The sequence below is a fragment of the Trichomycterus rosablanca genome, chromosome 2 (genome assembly GCF_030014385.1).
Source record: "Trichomycterus rosablanca isolate fTriRos1 chromosome 2, fTriRos1.hap1, whole genome shotgun sequence".
In the NCBI taxonomy this organism is placed as follows: domain Eukaryota; kingdom Metazoa; phylum Chordata; class Actinopteri; order Siluriformes; family Trichomycteridae; genus Trichomycterus; species Trichomycterus rosablanca.
The window spans coordinates 26,147,100-26,174,141 of record NC_085989.1 but is presented as its reverse complement, the minus strand read 5'-3'; the positions used below and the strand labels follow the sequence as shown (position 1 = coordinate 26,174,141).

The 27,042-nt window shown below is 40.1% G+C and overlaps 1 protein-coding gene across 1 annotated transcript in view; it reads right to left on the bottom strand.

Annotated features, from left to right (window-relative positions):
* Positions 1-14,044: 14,044 nt before the first annotated feature.
* The window catches only part of eif3hb (eukaryotic translation initiation factor 3, subunit H, b), an 86,953-nt gene continuing 73,955 nt past the window's right edge, over positions 14,045-27,042 (bottom strand). Inside the window, exons 6-8 of the mRNA XM_063013170.1 lie at positions 25,651-25,771; positions 21,839-21,971; positions 14,045-14,427 (exon numbers count right to left, since the gene is read on the bottom strand). Of these exons, the coding sequence (XP_062869240.1) occupies positions 14,330-14,427; positions 21,839-21,971; positions 25,651-25,771 (352 nt within the window). The 3' untranslated portion in view covers positions 14,045-14,329. The remainder of the gene's footprint in view (positions 14,428-21,838; positions 21,972-25,650; positions 25,772-27,042) is intronic.

Here is a 27,042-nt window from a genome sequence, read left to right as displayed (position 1 = left end):
TAAAGCACAGTGGAGGGAAACATCTGCACTTTCACCTAACTACAGTGTATCACAAAAGTGAGTACACCCCTCACATTTTTGCAAATATTTTATTATATCTTTTCATGGGACAACACTATAGACATGAAACTTGGATATAACTTAGAGTAGTCAGTGTACAGCTTGTATAGCAGTGTAGATTTACTGTCTTCTGAAAATAACTCAACACACAGCCATTAATGTCTAAATGGCTGGCAACATAAGTGAGTACACCCCACAGTGAACATGTCCAAATTGTGCCCAAAGTGTCAATATTTTGTGTGACCACCATTATTATCCAGCACTGCCTTAACCCTCCTGGGCATGGAATTCACCAGAGCTGCACAGGTTGCTACTGGAATCCTCTTCCACTCCTCCATGATGACATCACGGAGCTGGTGGATGTTAGACACCTTGAACTCTTCCACCTTCCACTTGAGGATGCGCCACAGGTGCTCAATTGGGTTTAGTCCATCACCTTTACCTTCAGCTTCCTCAGCAAGGCAGTTGTCATCTTGGAGGTTGTGTTTGGGGTCGTTATCCTGTTGGAAAACTGCCATGAGGCCCAGTTTTCGAAGGGAGGGGATCATGCTCTGTTTCAGAATGTCACAGTACATGTTGGAATTCATGTTTCCCTCAATGAACTGCAGCTCCCCAGTGCCAGCAACACTCATGCAGCCCAAGACCATGATGCTACCACCACCATGCTTGACTGTAGGCAAGATACAGTTGTCTTGGTACTTCTCACCAGGGCGCCGCCACACATGCTGGACACCATCTGAGCCAAACAAGTTTATCTTGGTCTCGTCAGACCACAGGGCATTCCAGTAATCCATGTTCTTGGACTGCTTGTCTTCAGCAAACTGTTTGCGGGCTTTCTTGTGCGTCAGCTTCCTTTCTGGGATGACGACCATGCAGACCGAGTTGATGCAGTGTGCGGCGTATGGTCTGAGCACCGACAGGCTGACCTTCCACGTCTTCAACCTCTGCAGCAATGCTGGCAGCACTCATGTGTCTATTTTTTAAAGCCAACCTCTGGATATGACGCCGAACACGTGGACTCGACTTCTTTGGTCGACCCTGGCGAAGCCTGTTCCGAGTGGAACCTGTCCTGGAAAACCGCTGTATGACCTTGGCCACCATGCTGTAGCTCAGTTTCAGGGTGTTAGCAATCTTCTTATAGCCCAGGCCATCTTTGTGGAGAGCAACAATTCTATTTCTCACATCCTCAGAGAGTTCTTTGCCATGAGGTGCCATGTTGAATATCCAGTGGCCAGTATGAGAGAATTGTACTTAAAACACCAAATTTAACAGCCCTGCTCCCCATTTACACCTGGGACCTTGACACATGACACCAGGGAGGGACAACGACACATTTTGGTACAATTTGGACATGTTCACTGTGGGGTGTACTCACTTATGTTGCCAGCTATTTAGACATTAATGGCTGTGTGTTGAGTTATTTTCAGAAGACAGTAAATCTACACTGCTATACAAGTTGTACACTGACTACTCTAAGTTATATCCAAGTTTCATGTCTATAGTGTTGTCCCATGAAAAGATATAATGAAATATTTGCAGAAATGTGAGGGGTGTACTCACTTTTGTGATACACTGTATGTCTTATCAAAGCCAACACAGACATGGCAGATTAAAGAGCATCTTAGTCCATGCCTATTCTTTCTAAAGGACTTGTCTAGAATTGCTGAGCTTTTGAAATGTCAGCGTTCGATGCAGACTATTCAATTTCCTGCGGATCTTATAGAATTGATTGGACAGAGGAGATTTTCCTCATCAAGTTTATCCTATTTGCACATATTGTCCATTACAACAAATTGCTCAATCATATTCAATATCCTTTACGGCATGTAAGTGGGAACTTGTATATGAAGGTTCAGACAGGCTTTTCTATCTTCCCCTCGCTCAAAATTTATGACCTGCTCACTAATTCTACATCAAGGTTATCGAGTGCTTGATGTTAGGCAGAATGGATTATGGGTAATGGTTTCTTTACCTTGCTACAAATGTCTTCATTAACCAATACTTCCTCATAAATCCTATGTCATTACCTTCCAATCATTAATATCCTCCCCTGTCCCCAAGGCAGGACCTAGCTCATCCTCCCTCAGCATGATCTTAATCTTACTTTTATCCCAGTCCTTTCCAGTACATACTGATCACATCTCTAGTCCTGGAGGCCCAATGTCCTGCAAAGTTACTCCCAATACATCTGATCCAGCTCATGCAGTCTTCATAATTCACTAGATGAGGTGTGTTGGGAGCAAGAAAACTTGGAACCGTGCAGGGCAGTGGGCCTCCAATACTGCCATTAATAAGGTTTTGTGCTGAGTATATGGTACCCTGGAAAGTAGAAACATCCTGAATCATCTGACAGTCCAAAGGACAAATCTAGATAAGACACATGTCAGGGCACTGCTACAAAAGTGTAGTGTAGCTGTAATGTGTGGTGAAAGAGTAATACTAGTGTAATGTTAATTACTAATAATTGTAGTTAAGTTTTATTAGGGACATTGATAAATAAGAAGAAAAAGAAGCAAAAAAACAAAAGAAAGAAACAAGACATCAGCAGCATAAGCAAAACAATTAAAACTGGAGACACTCGGGTGGTGCAGCGGTATAACATGATAGCCCACCAGTGTTCGGCTCTCGAGCTCGCGAGTTCTAATCTCAGCTCCACTATTGGTCAGCCAGGCACCTACACGCAAACATGATTGGCTAATGTCTGCCGCAGACACGACTGGCTGCCGGGAGGGAGGGCTGGAGGGATTCACTATCACTGCTTCGATTTACAGCCTCTGCTGGCTGGTCGATAGCGCCTGCACAAAGATGGGGAATAATGGAGATCAGTGCGTGACTCTCCCTATGCGATACTGATCCTTGTGTAAACCACCCTCATGCAGGTGAAAAGAAGCGGTTGGCAATGGCACGTGTCGGAGGGAGCGTGTGTTCCGACTCCGACATCATGGTTTCAGAAAGAAAGGCAGATTGCCAACAAAGGAGCCCGCAAGTCAGATAAAATCTCCCGGAAACTAGAACGAGCGGCCAAGAGCGACACACACACATACACACACGCGCAGGCAACACAGGCTCTATTCCCCGATCGCGTATTAAATCCGTTATCTGATATACAATCTAGCGCACTGTGTAGGGACATAAATCAATTGTCTAATATACTGTCTAGTGCACTATGTAGGGAACATAAATCCGTGAGCTGATACACAATCTAGTGCACTATGTAGGGAACATAAATCCGTTATCTGATACACAATTTAGTGCACTATGTAGGGAACATAATTAATTATGTAATACACTATCTAGTGCACTATGTAAGGAACACAAATCATCATCTAGTTATACTTTCTAGTGCACTATGTAGTGAACATGAATGCGTTATCTAATACACTATCTAGTGCACTATGTAGTGAACATGAATGCGTTATCTAATACACTATCTAGTGCACTATGTAGTGAACATGAATGCGTTATCTAATACACTATCTAATGCACTATGTAGGGAACATAAATCCGTGATCTGATATACAATCTAATGCACTGTGTAGGGAACATAAACCAATTGTCTAATTCACTATCTAGTGCACTACATAGGGAACATAAATTCATATCTAAAATACTATCTAGTGCACTATGTAGGGAACATAAATCCGTTATCTGATACACAATTTAGTGCACTATGTAGGGAACATAATTAATTATGTAATACACTATCTAGTGCACTATGTAAGGAACACAAATCATCATCTAGTTATACTTTCTAGTACACTATGTAGTGAACATGAATGCATTATCTAATACACTCTCTAGTGTACTATGTAGTGAACATGAATGCGTTATCTAATACACTATCTAGTGCACTATGTAGTGAACATGAATGCGTTATCTAATACACTATCTAATGCACTATGTAGGGAACATAAATCCGTGATCTGATATACAATCTAGTGCACTGTGTAGGGAACATAAACCAATTGTCTAATTCACTATCTAGTGCACTACATAGGGAACATAAATTCATATCTAAAATACTATCTAGTGCACTATGTAGGGAACATAAATCTGGGGTCGAGGTCCGGGGGTACCTGGGTGAAATTAGTTTTTGCAACTTGGGATGTCTGAAACTCGAAATCTTTGAAAGTCGACAAGAAATGTGTACCCTTAAACTCGACCTTTTCCTTAAACTCAACATGTGTGTGACGTGTGTGTTACTCCAAATAAATGAGCACAAAAAATCCTGAAAAAGTTCAATATTTGATAAAGCTTTGCTATCATTGCAAAATGAAAGCACACGGTAAAGAGCAGCACCGCGACCCAGATCAACCACACATCAGCATAAAATCACTAGCTTACCTGAGCTTCACGTCTTCAAACTGAGACCAAATCTATATCAGTGTGTTGCTCCATCAGCTATATACTGTAATCCACTTGTTTTCTTCTTGGCGGCCATCTTGTATGTTTCCAGAACTTTTCCAGAATATATCAATTCACACTGAACTGTGTTTATTCACCTAACTAACAAAAACCGTCTTCGGCTTTTGTGGTAAACAGCTGAAACTGGTCATTCGTTATCTAAGCTGTCATTTATACCTTTACACCTAATAAAGAAAGAGTTCTTCATTGCCAGCTCACCTAAACCACACACATAGGAGAAATAAAAAAAAAATAGCATATCTAGTTTTGGATTAGCCGAACAACGGAAATTCCACCCAAAATCCGAATCTGAAGGTGTTTATCAAGGCCTGAACTACGACTGAATCTCTGAATCAAATCCGCACTGATTCATGGAGTTGTTTATACATGACACCACAATGAAATAGAGTGAGCAAAACGAATGAATCTTTATCATAGGAAAGAGCACGAATCCCTGATTCGATTCCAATGAATAATGAAGAGTCGTTTCTAATTCACTGATTCACTGATTCAGTGATGCTTTTGCACAGACTGATGTGGAGAAATGGGGGAGGAGTTAAGTTCATGCGTATGGACAGAGTCTGACAGAGCTTTAGAGCCAAAAAGTCACCAATGTATTAAATGACACTAAGTACAAATAATTAACCTTAGATATTTTTTTCTAAAATATAATTAGTTTTTTGTGTGTTGGAAAGCTTTGGAGACCTTTGGAGAGCAACATGGACTTTTTTTACTCCAACTTTGATAACTCCAGATCAGAATTAGTTAAAAGCTAAAAGTTGGTATAGTGACTGTAATCAACACTTGTCACAGGAATAAATTGTTGGTAATGGAATATAATATTATAATATTATTATTAATATATATACACATATAATATTCATGTAATGAAATATATACAGTTCCACAGGACCACGGAACGCATAAACAGGTTTCCCATATATCCTTAAGGGAAAAATACCTTGATACTCAACGTCTTTTAAACTCAACTCCACTCCCAGAACCTGTATAAGGTCAATGTATGCAATTCCACAAAAGTTTTTTTTTTCCTTGTTTATTAGGATTTTAATGTCACATTTTACACTTTTGGTTACTTTTATGGTAGTTACAGGTTACACATGATTCATCAGTTCAAGTTCAACATCAAACACCATCACAGGCAATTCACCTAACTTAACTTACATGTCTTTGGACTGCAGAAGAAAACCAAACCTCCAGGAGGAATCTAACACAGATACGGAGGGACATGAAAACAGAAAGCACCTGGACCGCTCCACCTGGAAATCAAGCCCGGGACCTTCTTGCTGTAAAATGACAATGCCACCGACCATCATTCTTTCAGCAGATAAATCACCAGTAAATGCATATCTTGTGTAGTACAAGATAAAAAATAAAAAAAAGCTTGATAAAGACACAGCTTGACAAGTTTGAGGTGGAGGAGCTTCACTAACCTTAAACTCTAGTGCAAAAAAAGACTTTGTGCCTATTCTGTACTATTTGGCACTTTGGACTTTTGAAAAGTCCTTATATTCAAAATTCATACATATTATTATAACATGGACATAACTGAACAATTAAGCAGAAAGTGTTTTACTAATAGACCTCATCACATTATTTGACTACCTAAAATATTTTGATTGTAACTGTACTTTGAGGCATGGCTATCATACTTTCCTGGATTTATTCAATGTAATGTGCATTTGGTAAATTTGGTTAGTTATCATGCCAGAAGAAGTGGACATGTTTGGATTTTTTTCCTGGAGACCTCTCAAATACAACAACAATTTAGATGGTCCTCATAACATGAATGAGTCAGTGCGGCTGTCAGCAGCTGTATAACAAACACACTTTAATGTGGTGCACATGGATTAAAGCTCAGCCCACGATGAGCATTCAGCTCATACACACTAACACTGCGGTGGCATGGGGCATACTGAACAAAGACCAGACAGATCAAAACAGACATCAGAAATGTTTTTTCCCCCTTTTTGGCAGCTCCCATATTTTCGGGACTGCCAAAGCAGATTTGGTCTGCAAAGCAAACCTGGCACAGTTTTAATGTCGAATGTTATTCCTGATGCAACCAGGCTTAGGACTGGCACTAAGAGTGCACTGACAAATGCACCTCCCAATGACTAGGCTGTTTCGGCTAAAGCCAATCAAGTCGTTGCTGATGCCACCGAGATCCAGAAAGCAATGCCAAGTTTGTGAATAAATAACATCATCCAGATATGCCCTACAATCTCAGACTCCATATAAGACTTGGTTAATTAGCCATTGATATGTTGCTGGTGAATTCCGCTGAAGGGCAGCACCGTATACTGTAGAAATGCATCAGTTTACTCACACATTTGGCTGAACTTAGGCTATCCACACAGTCGTCATACTAAGAAAAGGAAAGGAGTCTGCATGGGTAATGGTTTTAATTTTCCTGTAGTCTGTACAAAAAAATTTAGCAACTGTCAGACATTGTGAACATGCACTTGAACTTGGAATGGCAAGACCATTGTCTAACAGATATTGTACCTCTTGTATAAGTGGGTGGCAAAGTGGTGCAGTGGGTAGCGCTCTTGCCTCACAGAATGAAGGGTCTGGGTCTAATTGCCAGGCTAGAGTCCTTTCTGTGTGGAGTTGCATGTTGTCCATGCAGATTTTCTCTCGTAAGTCCAAAGATGGTTAAAGCTACTTAAATTACCCTAAGTGAGAACGAATGTGTGTGTGTGTGTGTGTGAGCGTGTGTGTGAGCAAAACCAGAACTTTGTCTACAGGTTTAAAAAACAGCATCGGGTACGCTTATCAAAGTCAGTATTCATCTTGAACTCCGCTGGAATGGCCTTGTCTGAAGTTCGAGCTGCATCTTTCTCTTCTGGCATTAAAACATTTTCCACTAAGTAATAATGTGTTGGCACAAAAAGTACTACAGCAATAGATAGCAAAACATTAAATACAGTTGATGTTATTGTTTAGAATATCTAACTTAAACCAGCTTCTATGATGAACATCATGACGGGTCATTGGTGGTTACAAGGTGGCACAGCAGGTAGAGGGGTGGCTGCACAGCACTTGACTTCTGAGGTCAATACTCACTTTTGGTCAATTACTGTAAAGAGTTTGACATTGTGTCTGCAAGAGGTACTCTGCTTCCTGTCACCTTCTAAATCAAGCAAAAGGTGCCCTTAAATTAGCTGCCACCCTGTCAAGAATGCATTCCTTCTTTGTGTCTGGCGCTTACAGGTGGCACTGGACCAAGACAAAGTAGTGATTAACAATAAATACAAGTATTTATGAATTAATAATAGTGCCATATTATAAAGATAACAGGTATAAATGTTCCATTAAATAAGAAACTTTTCTACAAACACAAATAGGAATTCTGTTATAAAACAGAGATACAAATAGGAATCACAAACAGATCGATCACATCATACAGTTCATTTAAGATGAGGGGAAAGTTGTAATGATCTAGTTCAGAAAGCATGAAGCGTATTTAAAAGTTTCTCTCCAAAGTAATAATGGATTGAGCATGACTGGAAGAAAGTCGGTCTTATCTTGGTCCCTTCATAAAAGCACAGGACACTATAAAAGTTGGACATTTACTTACAGATACTGGGGTTTCATTTTTAATAAAGCAAGATTGTGATATTGATGGTGTCATTCTGATACAAACACAACAGTTCAGTGTTCAAAGTAAGACTTAATGAGTCTCACCTGATCTTGCACCTCTGCAATCAACGTCTTACGGTCTCAGCCATACAAGCTTGGATCAATAGACCTTTAGGGAGAAATTCATTCCCTCCTGCTTGTTAACACATACACTCGATCAGCTTATCAGCTGTGAGAAGTATGCTAGATCTTAATTAACAGGTGCAGAGGTGCACAACATGCCTCTCAGCTATTTCCTTGAAAGAAACTCCCAGTTTTTCAATCTAATCACCTCTAGTAAAGAGAAGATAAATTACAACCACGTTGCAGTCGGGCTAATGATGACAGCATGGGGCCTTGCAGCTTGACCATGCAATAAGAATGAATAGTAAACTGTGTATAAACTCAGGTTTAATTCAACCAAGGTCTTTGGAATGAATGGCAACAGATATGAAATCCCATTGCTTAATGGTACTATCGACATGACCCGGGGCTGAAAATTTAAACTACTATTACAAACAGTTAAGACTGAAGTACACTCACTTAACCCAGCACAACATGTGTTCAACTGCTGCAAATTGCATCTTCTAAATTTATAGTCATGTGAATGTTATTTTCCAACAAACAAGTGAAGGTCCAAACAGTCCGCGCATAGCATAACAGATGAGCAAACCAGTTTTCCCCAGACTGTCTGTGTAATGGGGATAGGAACTAAAATCTGTACTTCTAAACAAAATGTGAAGAAACTAAGCACCAGTGGGGGAAAGAGAAAAAAATTGAAAATGTAGAGTTTGCTTAGAGGGTTTTTTTAAAGCAGAAAGATTTGTCCATTTAAGCAGTAAAGCAACCTGTGTGAGAGGAAAATAGCTGCAGGTAAGAAAAAGACATATTTGAAGTGTCTATTCACCAACTTGTTTTTTTTCTTACTCGCCAAACTTTAAAGTCTCTCACAAGATTCTAGCATTGAAAAACTACATCTACAAAGATGTGATTTTAGAAAAGCAAAATACACAAAATATATTTTAAAACAGCATTATGATATTGTGTATGTGAATATTTTGTTGGCACCAATCCATCCCAGGGCATCAAAACTTACTTGCACAAAAAGATGCTTCTGGTGATGGTTTTTGGTACCCATTACCTCCAGCATCTTCACACAGTTGCTTGCTGTTGTTCATAGATTGATTAAACCAATGGTGTTAAAACATAAACATACTGTATATTTCAACATGAACATTGTACCAGACTTGCAAAGATCCACAATTCTTTTTCTTTTGTATTGGCTGATTTCCTTGGATTTTTTTTCATGATTTCAAGCAAAGAGGGAAGTAGGCCTTAAAAGGTATAGCACCTTTTAACTCAAATGATGTCATTTAACCTATCAGAAGCATCTAAAGCCATGATCTAATTTTCTGGAATTTTCCAAGCTACTTAAAGATACTGTCAAATTGGCATAGGTAAACCTCTGACCCACTGGAACCTTGATAGTCAATTATACTTTGCTAAACACTGATAGTACAACCTGTATCATGTACACAGTAGATACCCTAAACAATTTGCTAAAACTATAACTGCATCCGAAATCGCGTACTTCCATACTGAACAGTACACAAAAGCAGTACGCGAGAGCGGTTAGTGTGTCCGAATACGTAGTATACATTAAAAAGTAAGCGAAAAGTACCCGGATGACCTACTGCCTGGGCAGCCAGTTTTGAGTATGCAAACGATGCACACTTACGGTATGATTATCTATCCCATAATGCAACTGGAGCTGCAAAGGCATTCGTAGCGAAGAAGAAAGATGGCGAAAAGCGAAAACACAAACATTAAACATGTAATGATTTAGTACAACCCTGAATAACCTTATCAGTAGCTTTGTGGAGAACAACAGAATTAATTCTGTCAGATTTAAAAAGTTATAACTGTGGCGATGAGACGTCATGCATCACATGACGTTGGTAGGATGGCGGACGTAGTACGTACGAGGTTGCTTGCATACTGCACACATGCATACTGAAAGAGCTTACTGCTCTACCGGCCGAGCAGTGCATACTGCCTCGAATCTAGTACATACTGTTTAAGTATGCGATTTCGGGCCCAACCTATGGACAACATGGAATCTGTGGAGAGCATAAATTTGATTTTTAAAGACACTGACCAAACTTTTCACACAAAGCTAACTAGAAGGGGTGTCCACAGACTTCTGGTTATAAAAGCAGATTCCTACAATAAACTTGTTGTTGTAAAAGTGTGTTCTCTGTGTCACTGGTCATTTTATCCCTAAGGCATGTACATGTTTTTTCCTAACCCTAATTCAAACTTTGCCTTTACAAGACCAGAATAGGTCTTTACAAGACCAGACCAGTGTCATGACCAGAATAGGCCATATTGGAGTATCTGTATATTTATCTTTCTATCTAGATAATTAATAATTGCAGCTTTACATGGTACTTATCCTAGCATTCACTGGTTAGTGAAAAAGTAAGTACACTTTCATGCTTAAAAGGGGGAATATCCGTAAAATGTTGACAAAAATCTAACAGGAAATCTAAGCTGATTTTTACAGAAACCCTTGTTTTAGGTTATATTGAAAGTGGTTTCTTCATGTCACAACATACATGCTTTTTTTAAACCCAATCCCAGCTTCCATATAGGTGGAGTTAAGGGCAAAGTAAATACAAACCTTCTATTTGTACAAGTAAAAAAGTAACCACTTGAAAATGATATAAAATGACTGCCAAGTGTAGTAAAATCTATATGGACAGTTTTAATATTACAAATTATTTACCTAGTAAAAAAGCAGTATTGTGAATTTGCAAATGTATTAAACATGTCAAAATGTAGCCAAGCTGCACAATGGGGCTAATAGTATGTGGACACCTGATAATAATCCTGGAAATTGCATTCCAAAACCAAGGCACTGTTATAGAGTTGGCTACCCTTTACATTAATAAAGGCCTGAACTTTAAATGTGTCTGTGTGAATTTGTGCCCATTTACTAACCTTTTGCTCAAAAGAGCATTTTTAACGCATGTAATGGCCACTCAAAATGGCTTTGCAATTTTTCCCAGAGGTGTTCACTGGTGTTAAGGTCAAAGCTCTGTCCAGGACACCAGACTACACATGTTAAACCATGTCTTTACTGACCTTGCTTTGTGCACAGGGACACGTTCATGTAGAAAGAAAACAAGCATGTGTACAAACTGCTGACACACAATTAACTAGCAGGGGTGTCCACAAATAAATCTAAGCAGACTTCTGCAGTAGATCTTGTCTTCATGTTATATTGAAAGTAATTTCTCCATGTCAAAGGTCATTCTGATCTTAAGGCTTGTGCATGTTTTTCCTAACTATATCCCTAATGCAAACCCTGTCTTAATAAAGGTAATGTTAGGGATATTAAAAAGTAAATAAAAACCTTAGTTATCAGTTACAAAGTGTAGGTATTGACTGAAGTGTACTGTAGGTATTAGGTTCATTTCATTGATAAGCTACATTTGACATATTTTACATACACAGATTAGGCATAACATTATGACCACCTTCCTAATATTGTGTTGGTCCCCCATTTGCTGCCAGAACAGCCCTGACCCATCGAGGCATGAACTCTACTAGACCCCTGATGGTGTGCTGTAGTATCTGGCATCAAGATGTTAGCAGCAGATCTTTTAACTCTTGTAAGTTGCGAGGTGGGGCCTCGATGGATTGGACGTGTTTGTCCAGCACATCCCACAAATGCTCGATTGGATTGAGATTTGGGGAATTTGGAGGCCAAGTCAACACCTCAAACTTGTTGTTGTGCTCCTCAAACCATTCCTGAACCATTTCTGCTTTGTGGCAGGGAGCATTATCCTGCTGAAAGAGGCCACGCTAAGTGGGTAGCACTGTCGCCTCACAGCAAGAAGGTCCTGGGTTCGATCCTCAGGTGGGATGGTCCGAGTCCCTTCTTTGTGGACTTTGCATGTTCTCCCCGTGTCTGCGTGGGTTTACTCCGGGTGCTCCGGTTTCCTCCCACAGTCCTTGCAAGTGAGGAGAACTGGAAACACTAAATTGTCCATGACTGTGTTCGATATAACCTTGTGAACTGATGAACCTTGTGTAATGAGTAACTACCGTTCCTGTCATGAATGTAACCAAAGTGTAAAACATGATGTTAAAATCCTATTATAAAACGGATAGTTCCGGTCCTAAAATCTGATTGGCTGAGCCGCGTTCGAAGCCGTTGTAAAATCCCCGATAAACGCACACCTAGGACCACCTCACATCATTCCATATTAATACGCCACTGAATAGAGAAAGTTAATGTTATTTTCGCCTTCATGTTGCCTAGCAACACTTTTTTATTTTTTATTTTTTTTTATTTTTAATTTTTACCCCTTTTTCTCCCCTTTTTAGCACATCCAATTGTTCAATTAGCATCGTGCTTCCTCTCTGTCTATGCCGAACGCTGCCCTGACGGAGGTGATTGAAGCTAACCCGTATCCCCTCCGAAACACGAGCAGCAGCCAGATGCATCTTTGCCACCCACACATTGACGAGTTTGGCGCCACCTAGCATTGCATGCGGAGAGACACACCCTAAGGGCACCCTCTCCCATCTCTGTGTAAGCGCCTCCAATCAGCCGGCAGAGAACGCAATCGCATTCTGACAGAGAGAGACCCACATCCGGTTCTTTGTCCCACCCCCCACATGAGCAACCGGCCAATCGTTGCTCATATAGCCACTCCGCTTCGAACCGGTAAAGCAAGGCTGGATTCGATACCACGCTCTCAGAATCCAGCCCTGGTTGCAGCGCGTTTCTTTTTACCGCTGCGCCACCTGAGCGGCGCCTAGCAACACTTTTAAGGAACTACCTGCCATCGCGGAAGAATGCTTTATGCTTGTAAGTTTATCCACAATAAATACATTTATGAATTAAATATTGTTGTATTTATTATATTTTATGTTGACCGCCGTTTTATAAAAGCAATAAGCCACTCGAGACCGTACGTTACTGTTATGATTTTAGCACGGGGAACGAAGTTTTAGGCACTCCGCTTCGCGTCGTGCCAAAAACGTCATCCCCGTGCTAAAATCACAGTAACGCACGGCCTCTCGTGGCTTATTGCTTTAATAAACAAACATGGTCTGCAACAATGCTTAGGTAGGTGGTACGTGTCAAAGTAACATTCACATGGATGGAAGGACCCAAGGTTTCCCAGCAGAACATTGCCCAAAGCATCACACTGTCTCCGCCGGCTGGTGCCCCAGCCATTAATGTGATGTAAAAGAAAACATGATGCATCAGACAAGGCCACCTTCTTTCATTGCTCCGTGGGCCAGTTCCGATACTCACGTGCCTATTGTTGGAGCTTTCGACGGTGGACAGGGGTCAACATGGGTACCCTGACTGGTCTGGTCCCATGACCCTGTTGCTGGTTTACCACTGTTCCTTCCTTGGACCACTTTTAATAGATACTGACCACTGCAGACCAGGAACACCCCACAAAAGTTGCAGTTGTGGAGATGCTCTGACCGAGTCGTCTAGCCATCACAATTTGGCCCTTGTCAAACTTGCTTAAATCCTTACGCTTGGCCATTTTTCCTGCTTGTAACACATCAACTTTGAGGATAAAATGTTCACTTGCTGCCTAATATATCCCACCCACTAACAGGTGCCGTGATGAAGAGATAATCAGTGTTATTCACTTCACCGGTCAGTGCTCATAATGTTATGCCTGGTCAGTGTATATATTACTTCCAATTAAGTAAAAAAATCTTCATGGCTATTGTTTAATGGCAAGCCACTATCATAATTTTTTTAAATGTATTTAACCAAATACTAAGGAGTTCATGTTATTTTGCGATATTTGTAATAAAAAACACAGTAGCATTTATGGTGTGGTACTTTTGGCCCTTACTGTGTGGGTGGAGAAACAAACATTCAACAACAAAACACTGAGTGAGCAGTCTATTTAATGTTTACATTTTCAGGGTAATTTCACATTTACTGTCAGAATCTTGGTCCAGCAATATAATCTATTGTATAAAAATGAAATACTTTACTAAAATCATGAAGACTTATTTCCATAAACACATACAAATATTTATGCAAAACGTCATTAGTTAAGTAAAATAACCCTTCAAAATGTATCCATTTAACTTTTTAATCAGCCAATTCAGTGGGATTACTCTTAACCTGCTACAGCACTCATCCTCATAAGAACTAGCTTGTGTGCTGTCTTTAAGTGGCATAGTCCTGAAGAGCTTCGGCCATGAAAAGCTTGCCCAAGTTCTGCGAGGTAAACTCCTTCACTGTCTGGCAGTATGTGTTAATTTGCCCTAAAGACAAAAAGAGAAAGAAACGTAGTCAACAAATATTAACCAAGGTTGTAAGCATTCAGCTCAGGTAGAAAGAATACAAAGCTTTAGTCAGTCCATGAAAAACAAAGAAATAAATATCAGTTTGACCTGCATGCACATGAGAACATTGCAAATTCTGTTTTCATCTTTATATCTGTTACATTGTTATGGGTCCACCTGCCATGAAGAGCACCATGGGGCACAAACTGCAGTATCAGGCTCACCTGCAATCCACTGGTTCTGAAAACAAATGCCTCATTAAGCACTGATGCGCTTCAGCCAAAACAGCAGCTGTATATGGTGGCTTCACAGAATAGCTAGCTTCTGGTGGAATGTGTTGTCTACTCTCCAGTACAGGCTGGTATGCTGGGCTGACCTAGACCTAACTTTTTTTTCTGCCGGTTCTTATGTCGACATTCTTTTGAACTCAGGTAGCGTCAGGTGTAGGAGTGGCAGTTTGCATTTGTTCTGTGTTTAGCCTCCGCAGATGTGATGAAGCTTCTGGCTTCTGGTGTGTTTTGATGGAGGTTATCATGCATACCTCTGAAAAGCGAATGCAATGGGTATCTGTCATTTCAGGTTTCACTTGGGGCAGCTTGGGCTTGTGTGAAGTGCATTCGAACTACCGTTTGTGTGGTAGTGAGTAAACTTTTTATATTTTTAACAAAATAATAACATGAGCTAGATACAAACCAGATTCATATTAAATTTTATTTGATAGTTCCAGAAAATGTCTGTGTGTGAGAGAGAGAAAGAGAGAGAGAGAGAGAGAGAGAGAGAGAGAGAGAGAGCATGAGAGAGTGCGAGAGCAGAACTGAAGCTCCTCCCAAACCTATTTACAGGTGGGAGGTGGAGAAGAGAGCACTCTGCCAAACAGGGGCTAAAAGTTCCTCTAAAAGCCCTTGACACTGAAAAATGAAGTGTGGCCTTGCCAGCTCCCACAAACACTCCATCACCTGCAATAACAGCACTTGTCTTTTCAACACTCTTCTGACTGATCCTGGACTAGTTTCACTTTAAAGTGAAAAAAAAGAAGGAATAAAATGTACACACATGCGCACACGCACACCAGCACAGTGTGTATAAGCACCCCAGAGTTAAGTGGAAGTAAACTGGGTCAAGTTCTATTAAAATTAAAAAGTAAATTTGTATGTGAACAAAAGCTGGAGCATTATTGGGTAAAAGAAGTACTAAACCAAGCAATGTTGAATCATTAACACAGTAAAAGTTTATAAAAACCAATTGTTTTGTTAAATTGTTAAATTAATCTGCACTGATTTTGTACTGTTATGGGAGAATGCTTGGAATGGTATGTAAACAAACATATCAACTTAGAATAACAAACAATTTTATAATTGTCATTTATTATTTTAATTTTAATCTCAGGTTGGTCTGTGTGTAAACAGTATAGGAGAGCTCAAGCTCTCGAGTTCTAATCTTAGCAGTGCTATTAACCTGGCTGGGCATCTAATTCCAAGTCGTCAGATGTCTGTACAGTTCACACTAGACGACTGGATCTCTTGTAATCAGGAGTCTTTGAAGTCGTTGTGGCTTTCACACTACGCGACTGATCGCGATGGGAGGTTTCACACTACACGATCTATCACCAACTGGAATCGCAGGCGAGCTTCTCTGGTCTCCCAAACTACGTTGTGTCACGAAAATAAAAGCAAAAAGTAATGAGGGGTTTAATGATACCATGTCCAGAAATGCACGTTAACAAATAGCAAGTGATCAAAGTTGTTTGTGCGCTGATGTGCAACGCAACCAGCAGGGACTGTTCTGTAACGAGTTGGAGGTTAATAAATATTTTTTTGTAATGCAGTGTTGGTATTATGGTTTGGCGTGGACGATAAGTTCACAAATATTGTAAAGCTTGCGTGTGTGCCGATGTATTCTATGAGAAACTATATTATCCCCTTCACCACACTCATTGCCAGTTGCAACCAACTGATTCAGAACATGCTAGATGTCTCACTTGAGTCGGCGAGCCATTGAACAGTTCACATATAGCGATTGAGAGCCGAGTTTAGATCGCCGAACGAACGCCGAGTTCCTCCTAATCTGCCACATCTAATGGCGACCAGTCGGCGAGCGAAAATCAGGGCAAAAATCGTGTAGTGTGAACTAGGCATAACAGGCAGAGTTGACCATGGTCTGGGTATGGGATGGGAGGTGGACAGGGTTTCTCATTCCTGCTGAAAATGCGACCTCAGCTAGCTGGTCGATGCACTGACATGAGTGGCGGATGATTCATAAAGGGCATACTATTTTATACATACACAGTTTGTAGGGGGTGCGTACTAGCCTACAGTGCTTCTCAGTCAGAGAAGACACCAAGTAGATCTGCACTGTAATATGCCCTGAATTTGAAAGCAGTAGGGCAAAAGTATTTTTATTATTAAATAGTTTTTTCTTATGCTCTGCTGGACTTGACTGGAAAGCTGCTGATCTAAGGATCCTATGCCCTTCATATCCTAATGAATATAGCTTATATAAATAAATATCTTTAGCTTGATTTTGTAAACATTTCACAGCCAATTTAGAACTGATTTAGCTACTCATATCTTTAGAATATATCAGCTCATTTTAGCCCTCTGTCTTATGCAAACATTTGGTAACTGAGATGCTCTATACATATGAAAGAAAGGTTAAGAATAAATAGCTCTGTATTTTGAAAACACTAGCTGTAAAAGCTGCCAACAGTTAGCGGTCAGGTAGCCTGCAGAAATATTTGACACAGCATGTACACACTGACAACTCCAAATTTAATTATTCACAATTCAACAACTGAGCTCAGATATAAAACCCCACAGGTAATCCTTTCCACTGCAAGGGGAGCCTGAGTAAATCATGAATGTTAATAATTCAAAGGCGTGGAAACATGTGCTTGCCTCTGGCATTGCAGTACTGAGATAGTAATGAACATAAAGTAAGTATGGAAGAGTGTGAAGAGGCTGCTATTAAAAGAGAGATTAGATGCTGTAGATTTGATGAACGTGAATGCTTTTTTATAATCCTCACTGCTCATTGGCATAAGAAAGAGTGATGGCTGATTTAGACACAAAAGCCATGTTTGAATGCAACCTGATAATCCGTTAATAATCCGTCTGATTGAGACATCCGTCTAATGTCTGATTGAGGCTATTTTGTATTTATATTAAATTGAAAGAGGTGGGTAATCCTTTAATTACAGTGGTACCTTGTAACTCAATGTCCCCAAAACTCAAAATCTTTGAAATTCGACAACATTTGTTGAGAAATTTGTATCCTTAACTTGACATGTGTGCAACTGCTACTGCGCTTGGCTGGTGCGGTGCGGTAAGACCAATCTGCTTGTGTTTGGAATAAATGTCAAATTCACTCTGAAAGCATCCGCAAGTATGTGTTCAGCTGAATTTTTCTCCTGTTTCACTTTTAAACTTGTGTTATAGCTCAGGGTGCTAAGAAATTGTAAGAATCAGCTTTAAGAGACTCAAAAACCGCTAATTGTTAAAAAGAAAGCTTAACGCGACTTAATGAATTAAAAGAATGACATAGAAACACAAAACCTTTCTTAATTAAAACTGCTTATGAGTTCTCTCCAGTAATGAAATTCCCCGTTAAGCTTTGTACACCGCCACACACTATATGAAATAACGGCACAGCCAGCGCAAAAGCTATTTTGCCGTTTCTCATGTGAACGATACTTTACTGAACGGAAACAAAGAAGGTAAATTTAAGGGTAAGAAAAAAAAATTTCAACTGTTTTTTTAATAGTATTACAGTGTTTTTATATTATATATGTGTTATTTCCAGTGTATAAGTATCAAAAACAACCCCATTATTTTACATTAGCCTAAAATATATGCAGTTCCAGGGACCATGGAACGCATTAACAGGTTTTCCATACATCCTTATGGGGGAAAAATACCTTGAAACCTAATGCCACTCCCAGAACCAATGGACGTCGAGTTTCAATGTACCACTGTAATTTGTTAAATAGAAAAATGATAGCCATGTAAACACCTGTATCTGATCACATTCACAATGTATATTTAAACATACGTGTGTCATAGCGGATGTTTACCAAACTTAACATTGTAGGAGTTTAAAAACTGCAAAAACTTATTCTGCAAACAGAAAGAATGGGATGAGTTGTTTGTTGAGTCACACTAACTTCTCAAATGTTTTTTAATAGTGAACGTAAAGTACATTTTCCTAAGTCTGCCATAATTTTAAAGCAATTACAAAACACACACTAACTGAAATCTCAGGTAACATCCTGCTGCTCCTCTTACTCTGACTAGACTCATGTCATTGTCATAGTAACATGTACCTAAGTGGTACTCTACACATGCACATCATTTTGGATTGGACTACTTAGTGTGCATGAAAGTGGAGATTTATCAGATTGTTGAGCAGAGTGTACATATAAAAACATCAGACTTAATCTATAATCAGAATGAATTTAATAGGATTAGGAAAAAAATCTTTGCATGTAAACTTGGCCAGTGAGTGACTGATATAATGAGTGAGTAATATTCCTCAGTCATCAACAAGAAAGCAGTTTTTTCTGTAGGAAAGAAAAGCACTGATGCCATTTTGAAGATTCAATGCCAGATTGGTAAATCTCATCACACCCCGCTCTGTACCAGGCAACCTCCGAGCCACTAGTCTTAACTCTCTAGACTTAATTCTCCACCAAGAACTCAAGGAAGACACGCATCAAGCCTCTTTTCTGTACTTGCACCCAAGTGGTGGAACTAACTTCCCCCGTCTGTTGATTCATCCGAGTCTCGCAACATCTTCAAAAGATGATTAAAGACCCACCTCTTTACTAAGCACTTAAGTTGAGAACTAACATGTACTTACTAATGCTTTTATTTCTTTCTTATTTTCTAAAAAAACGGTTCTAACAGGATTTGTATTCTTGGACTGTTGTCTACTTAAACTAGAGTAGGAAATATTCACTATGGAAGCACTTCTGTAAGTCGCTCTGGATATGCCGAAAATGTATTTATTGTTACCCAATACCTGCCTCTAAACTAAGCAAGTTATTTCAATGCCATGCTCACACCAAGATTTAATAGGCAAAATATTTTAAGCAAGGCTCAGATAGAAAACATTATACATGTATTGACATGATCAGACAAAATGCCTTATTTGATTGAATTTCACTCAGAATGGCTGCGATGGTTATGTTGAACATTGCACAGATGCTAAATTAAAGCTATATTTTAAACTGCACCACAATGACGAACAACTTCTGTTTTAAATCTCCCTTTTCCAGCCTGACTATGCTGTAGCCAGGAATCATAAAAGTTGTTTACCAACTGCTGTCCTGAAGAAACAAATTTTCTTTATTCAGCTACTTAATGTTTTAAGAGACAAATACACATCCTAAATAAACTAGTTGACTTTAGGAAGGTGCCTGCCATTCATTGGCAGTTTGAGAAAAATACAATATATGATCAAAATGATGTAGACAACACATAACTATAAGTTCAGACTGTTTTAGCCACAGCCTAAGTTACCAGCTGCATAGACTCAAGTTCTGTCAGGGTGTAGTGGAAATGTCCACAAGCACCAGCAGCTCAAATGCTAAGTGATAGGCCACTGGGGTCTCTATGGATTGAATTTCTATGGCTTAGCAGAAGCACAAAAAGCCTAAGGTCACTGTACAGAGCACAGCATAAGCTATAACGATGTAAAGCACATAGCCGCTAGATGTGAGCCAGCAAAACCTGTTTCCTGGAGTTATTACTAACACTTTACTATCTGACAGCCTGATAAACCAATATGGGCTTGGCAGATATCTGAAAAATTTGTCCATCCTAGAATGCGTGTGTCAACTATTTACAGAATTTGTTGTGGAAAACTGTGACTGGCCTGAAACCTGTCAGGAGGAGCCCTGACCTCAACCTGTACACGAGTATCCAGATCAATTGGAATGGTCACTGTGCAAAGCTTTATCACTAAACATCGGTGATTGACCTCATTTAGTGCTTTTGTGGCAGTATGAAAGTTATTCACTGCAAGGATGTTCTAAATTGTTGATATATTCCATATTCATGACCATAGTTTTGAGAAGTAATAAAAATATAAGGACACTAAAACCTCATTCATATGTTGAACCAGATCTTATTAATGTACCAATAAATCCATTCTGATATACATGAAGTGTTTCAGTGTGATCCCTGGCTAACCTAAAGCCTTAGCAGATCTTTATCTTTGAATTTTATGTAGTGCATAGAAGCAAAGCAAATAAATACAAATAAAGCAAGAAAATACTTTAAACTTCGTCAATCTTTATCGACAGATTTCATAAATTGTGCATTGCTTTCTTCAACTGCACAGCAGGGGAGTAAATTATTTCAAATCTGTACAACCCCAAAATGTCCATAATAAATAAGGAAATGAATTATTAATAGGCTGAGTTTTTACAGCCTCTTCCATGTTAAGCTCAGAAGGCATTAAACATCTTAAACTAAATTGCTTCATTCATGTGTACTCGATGAGAGTAAAATTTAAATCAATCCTCACACATCTTTATCTGCTAATATGTGCAACCTGAAACGTGACGCTGTATGGCCTAAGCCTAGTTTGTCCAAGATAGTCGTGCACATGCTTTGGATAGGCAGAGGTGAAGCAGTTCAGTCAAGTCATTTAAAAATGACTCAAATCTCCAAAGTAGCTGGCCAGTAAAGATGAGAAAATGTGTGAACAACCGAAAGAGCATTGGCATGGAACACAGGTGTTGGCTGCCAACTGGTGTGTAACAGGTTCTATAGAGCAGTTAGCTGAGCTATATTATATTTCAATTCCAATTCGTGACAAAATTCCAAAAGTTTAGTTTTTAATCAGCATTATATTTCTAAAATAGAATGGCATGTTGTGCTTTAATGCCAGAATTTGTATAAATGTAACATAACTTAACCATAACTTTACATTCAGTCAACAAAAAGGTATTTGTCTGTGTTGTGCAAAGGAAGTGTACTCAACCTAAATCCAGGTTAGAGACCATAATACGGGACAGTGGTAGCCTAGTGGGTAGAGCTTTGTGCTATCAAATGAAAGGTTAAGAGTTCGAATCCCAGCTTTGCCATGCAGCCACTGTTGGGCCCTTGAGCAAGGCCCTAACCCTCTCTGCTCCAGGGCCATATGATGGCTGACCCTGCGTTCTGACCCCAGCTTCCAAACAAGCAGGGATACACGAAAAATTACTGCATGTCTGTATATGCATATATGACCAAACTACCAATTAGAACAGTAAGGGTGTTGGTGAAGTCAGGTACTGATAAGTACTAAACGTCTTATCAGAATGTTCACTGCCACATTGCCCCCGTTACCCCAAGTTACCAAATAATACATGTAAAAAGTGACATTATTAACTGTTATGTGAACTGACCAGCGATGAGAAGAGTGTCCATGCGTGGAGGAGGCTGAGGAGGCTTAAACAGCTTGGTGAGGTCTTCTTCAGGAAGGGGAGGCTCCCCTCGACTCTGCCTCACCGCATTCTCCTGCTGCCGCCTCTGGGTATACTGCAAAGACGCATATAGTTAACTTGACATTAAAAGATGCTGCATTTAATGGCTCAGCTTTGTTTGTAGAGCTATACATACATCTAGATAAAAAAAAAAAAAATCAATAAACACCATCCTGCATTTCTAAAAATTGAAAGGACACCCAATCTGCCACATTTATTCCCCAGTGTAAGAAATTGTTACTTCTTCGTTTAAAGAAGATGTCGACATCAGTTTGATGTGCCTTAAAAATTCGTAATCCCTTGGTTTTTAAACTTTACCTTTAGAGGATATCCTATAAGAAATCTGCTACTTGCCGGTGTTTAATGCACTGATACATACATACATCCCAGAGGTTCTCAATAGGATTCAAATCTGAGGAACGTGAGGGCCAGCCAATGGCATCAATGCTTTCCTATGAACTGCCCACACACTCGACCACTTGAGGCCGGGCATTATCCTGCATGAGGAGGAACCCAGGGCCCAATGCACCAGCGTATGATCTGACAATGGCTCTGAGGATTTCATCCCAGTACCTAACTGCAGTCAGGGTACCGTTGCCTAATACATGGAGGTTTGTGCAACCCTCCAAGGTTATGTCTCCCCAGACCACCAAACTGGTCATGTCTGAATGATGTTGCGGACAGCATAACGTTCACCATGGCGTCTTTAGACTCTTTCACACCGTGGCAGACCTGCCAATTAACAGGAAGGATAAGAAGAGAGTAATTGTCTGTGTCCACCACCTGCAAAACCATTCCCTTTTTGGAGTTTGTCTTGCTGTTGCCTCTCCAAGAGCACCTGCTGTCACTTTTATTTGCACCAAAGCAGGTGAAATTGATTTACAATCACTTATGCTTCCTAAGTGAAGAGATTAAATCTCTGAAGTCTAAGTGACTTCTTGTAATACTGTGTTGATTAAGTGTTTCCTTGATTATTTGAGCAGGACACTGAGCAGTTCCAGATCATGAGAACGTTTGATATTAGACAAAGATAACCAAGTAAACAAAAATATTGCTAAGGAAAAATTTTGCTCTTCCTGGCCCTATGTGAATAAGTAATTGCCCCCTTAGCAAATAAAATGCAGATATTTGAATAAGTAATTGCCCCGTTAGCTACTAAAATGCAGATGGGAAAAAAGTAGCCCCCAGCTTCATACAACTCTGGAGCAGTGAAAGCATTTCAGAGTAATTGATTATTGAACTCAGATTTAGCATATGCAAAAAAGACCAGTTGAAAAAAACACTATAAAATGTTTTGTATTTGCTTTGTGTTTGCCTTTACCTATGTAACAAGTGGATTCTTTTTTATATATTGAAAGTTAAAACTGTAAACCTTTGTTCTGCCTGACAGACCATAAATGGCACTCACATATCACAGAAAACTGGAAAGATACTTGTATGTTTGGTTCAATCAATAGCAGAGCACAAGACCCTGAGGCTGTTCTGCTTTCAACCCAGCACTTTCATAAAGGTCCTGACACAGGGAGCAAATCCATCGATTTCCTTTAAACTTCACTCATTTTAAATATCTGGTCTGGAAGCTTTTGCCTCTTGCTAGCTCACTGTGTTAGAACTCAATAACTACTACCTTTAAAGGAGAACTGTAATAACCTTACTTTAAAAGTCCTGGCTAGCACCGCCTTGCTAAACTTGAGTTTCCAGCACAGAGTGGTGCAGCATCAAAAAGCTTTAGACAGAACAGCTACTTCTTATCAGGGCCAAAACCATTACAGCCAGCTCTGCGGTAGCAGCACACTGTCCAGCCAGCCACTCTAAACCCTTATAGCCCTGGGAGAGTCACTGGGTGATGATTATTGATTTAAGACCAGCATGGCTGAGCTCCAACAAAGAACAGCACTCAGGTGTTCAGAGGAGATGCATTTTAAAAACACTAAACTCAACAGATGAAATTGGAAGAAACTGTAGCCAGAGGGGCAAAGTGTCAGTTTCAACTTGGAAAAAAATGTACAAAAGAAAGAAAAGATGGTTAGCTAGACCAGCAGGTGGTTTGCATGGGTTTCAGACCTTAACATGAAAAGGTACTGGCCAGCTAGAACTTATTTCTGACCCACTAACAGGTTTTAGAAACTCATGGTATGTATTTTGCAGAGGCAAAGAGGAGTAAGAGAAAGAGAGATCTCAGGAGGACTAAACTACTGGGCCAGAAACTGATTAAAACTGACATAAGATGGATAATCTCATACAAATTTATCAGGTGGTTTCTTATATAACAAATGTATGTTTGATATAAACAGATAATGCAGGCATTTTTTTTGTATTTTTCCCCCAATCTATCGTATCCAATTACCTGATTGCATTTCGCTACCTCTTTACTGCTGCTGACTAACACATGCCCCCTCCTATGTGTGTGCAGTAGCCGGCTGCTTCTTTTTGCCTGGTTGAAGCAGGTTCAAATGTGGCTCAGCATCGCATATGGAGACTTTTGCACTGGCGTGTTTACCGCTGTGCCACCCGAGCGCAAATGTGGCCCATTAATGTCTCCCTCATGCACAAATTGTGGTTCAATTAGAACAGTGGTTCAATTGCTGGTCATTTTAAGCAAGTGGTGGTGTAAACCTCTGGGTAAGGTCATAGCCTCCCATGGCTTCTCCTACCACTCCTATGCAGATGACACTCAGCTCATTCTGTCATTTCCTCCTTCAGACACACAAGTCTCAGCTCGCATCTCAGCATGTCTGCGAGATATCTCACAATGGATGTCAGCTCATCATCTAAAACTCAATCCGAGCAAGACAGAGTTGATGCTCATTCCCTGAGATCAGTCTCCAACCCAGGACCTAGTCATTTCTCTTGATGACTCCCAGATCAGACCATCTGATAAGGTAAGAAGACTTGGTGTTGTCCTGGATAACCAGCTGACCTTTTCTCTATCATCAGGAAGATTCAACCATTTCTCTCCAGGGAAACTACCCAGATTCTGGTCCAATCACTTGTAATCTCACGGTTGGACTACTGCAACTCCCTCCTGGCAGGAGCTCCCATGTCCACTATTAAACCCTTGCAGCTCATTCAAAATGCAGCTTGCCTGTCTGGTTTATAACCAGCCCAAACACTGCCACATCACCCCACTGCTGCGTTCTCTTCACTGGCTTCCTGTAGCTGCACGCATTCAGTTTAAAACACTGATGCTCGCCTACAAAGCCAAAAATGGACCAGCCCCAAGCTACCTTCGAGGTCTAATCAAACCCCGCTCTGTACCACGCAACCTCTGAGCCACTAGTCTCGCTCGACTTGATCCTCCACCCAGGACTAAAGGAAGACAAGCATCAAGGCTCTTCTCTGATCTAGCACCCAAGTGCTAATGTAAATGTAAACCAGGGGTGGTCCTGCAGTTGCCATCGAAAATATTCAACCCCCTTCACCCTAAAAGGTAAAAGCTAAGATAAGCTGACAATTCTGACTTTAAATTTATTTATTAGGATTTTAACGTCATGTTTTACACACTTTGGTTACATTTATGACAGGGCAGGTCCACTGGTTACACAAGATTCATCAGTTTATTTTATTTATTTATTATTTATAGGGATTTTAATGCCACCAAGTTCTGTTTTCAGCTACGAACTGAATGTTTGTGTATACACTAATGGCTAAATAAAAAACCCTAAAAGTTTTAGTACTTTTAAGTATTTTGACACAGTGGTGCAGAAAAGTTAGGAATACAGAAGGAGGAGTACCTGCTGCTTTTGCTGCTGCTGCTTGCTGAGACTGCGGCTGTAGTTGTTGTATTTCACGATGTCTTGGGACATGTCATCCACGCGGTCCATCAGCATTTGCAGGCTTTTCTCAAGGTGATTACTAAAGCAAGCAAACAAACAAAGAAAAAAAAACTGTGTTCAGGCTAGTTACTGGTACCATGGTGTATATATGAGGCCCTACCTAATTCTGTTAAATGAGACAATTTTCGGAAATTTAGAATGTGATGTTCGTGTTTAGTGATTTAACATGATGTGCAATATGCAATATGAGGCAGTCCTAGCAATCATACAGCATCATGATTAACTTAGTGTAACAGACTTTTTGTGGTGTAGTGTGCTGACGATTTTTGATGTATGTAATTTAAGAGAGTGCATTTTGTCCCGTAGTCAATAAAAAGTGTTCTTCTCTACACATGTGATCATCTCTCTGTAGTCTGTGCTCAAAAGAACAATCCAGTAAAGTATTATGCTCCTGATAGTTTGTCTATGTACAGTTTATTTCATCTTTATAAACTCATCTTTGTAAAAAAGGATTTTAACGTCATGTTTTACACTGTGGTTACATTCATGACAGGAATGGTAGTTACTCATTACACAAGGTTCATCAGTTCACACAGGGCAGCACGGTGGCTAAGTGGATAGCACTGTCGCCTCACAGCAAGAAGGTCCTGGGTTCGATCCCCGGGTGGGTCGGTACAGGTCCTTTCTGTGTGGAGTTTGCATGTTCTCCCCGTGGCTTTCCTCTGGGTGCTCCGGTTTCCTCCCACAGTCCAAAGACATGCAAGTGAGGTGAATTGGAGATACAAAATTGTCCATGACTGTGTTTGATATAACCTTGTGAACTGATGAAGCTTGTGTAATGAGTAACTACCGATTCCTGTCATGAATGTAACCAAAGTGGAAAACATGACGTTAAAATCCTAATAAATAAACAAACAAACAAACAAACATCAGTTCACACAAGGTTAAATCGAACAGTCATAGACAATATCGTATCTCCAATTTACTGAACTTGCATGTCTTTGGACTGTGGGAGGAAACCAGAGCACCCGGAGTAAACCCACACAGACACGGGGAGAACATGCAAACTCCACACAGAAAGGACCCTGACCGCCCGACCTGGGGATCGAACCCAGGACCTTCTTGCTGTGAGGCAACAGTGCTACACACTTAGCCACCGTGCCGCCCAGCAAACTGTAAAGACGCTCGGTGACATTAGCAATCGGTTAGACAAAATGTCCAAGATGTCAAGTGTAAAGCTGCTAAAAACACTGAGTAACTGAGTATATATATGAAAAGCCTGAACCTGTATTGCCAACAGACATACAGTATACACTACAAAAATGTAAACAACAGTACAACAATGTAGCA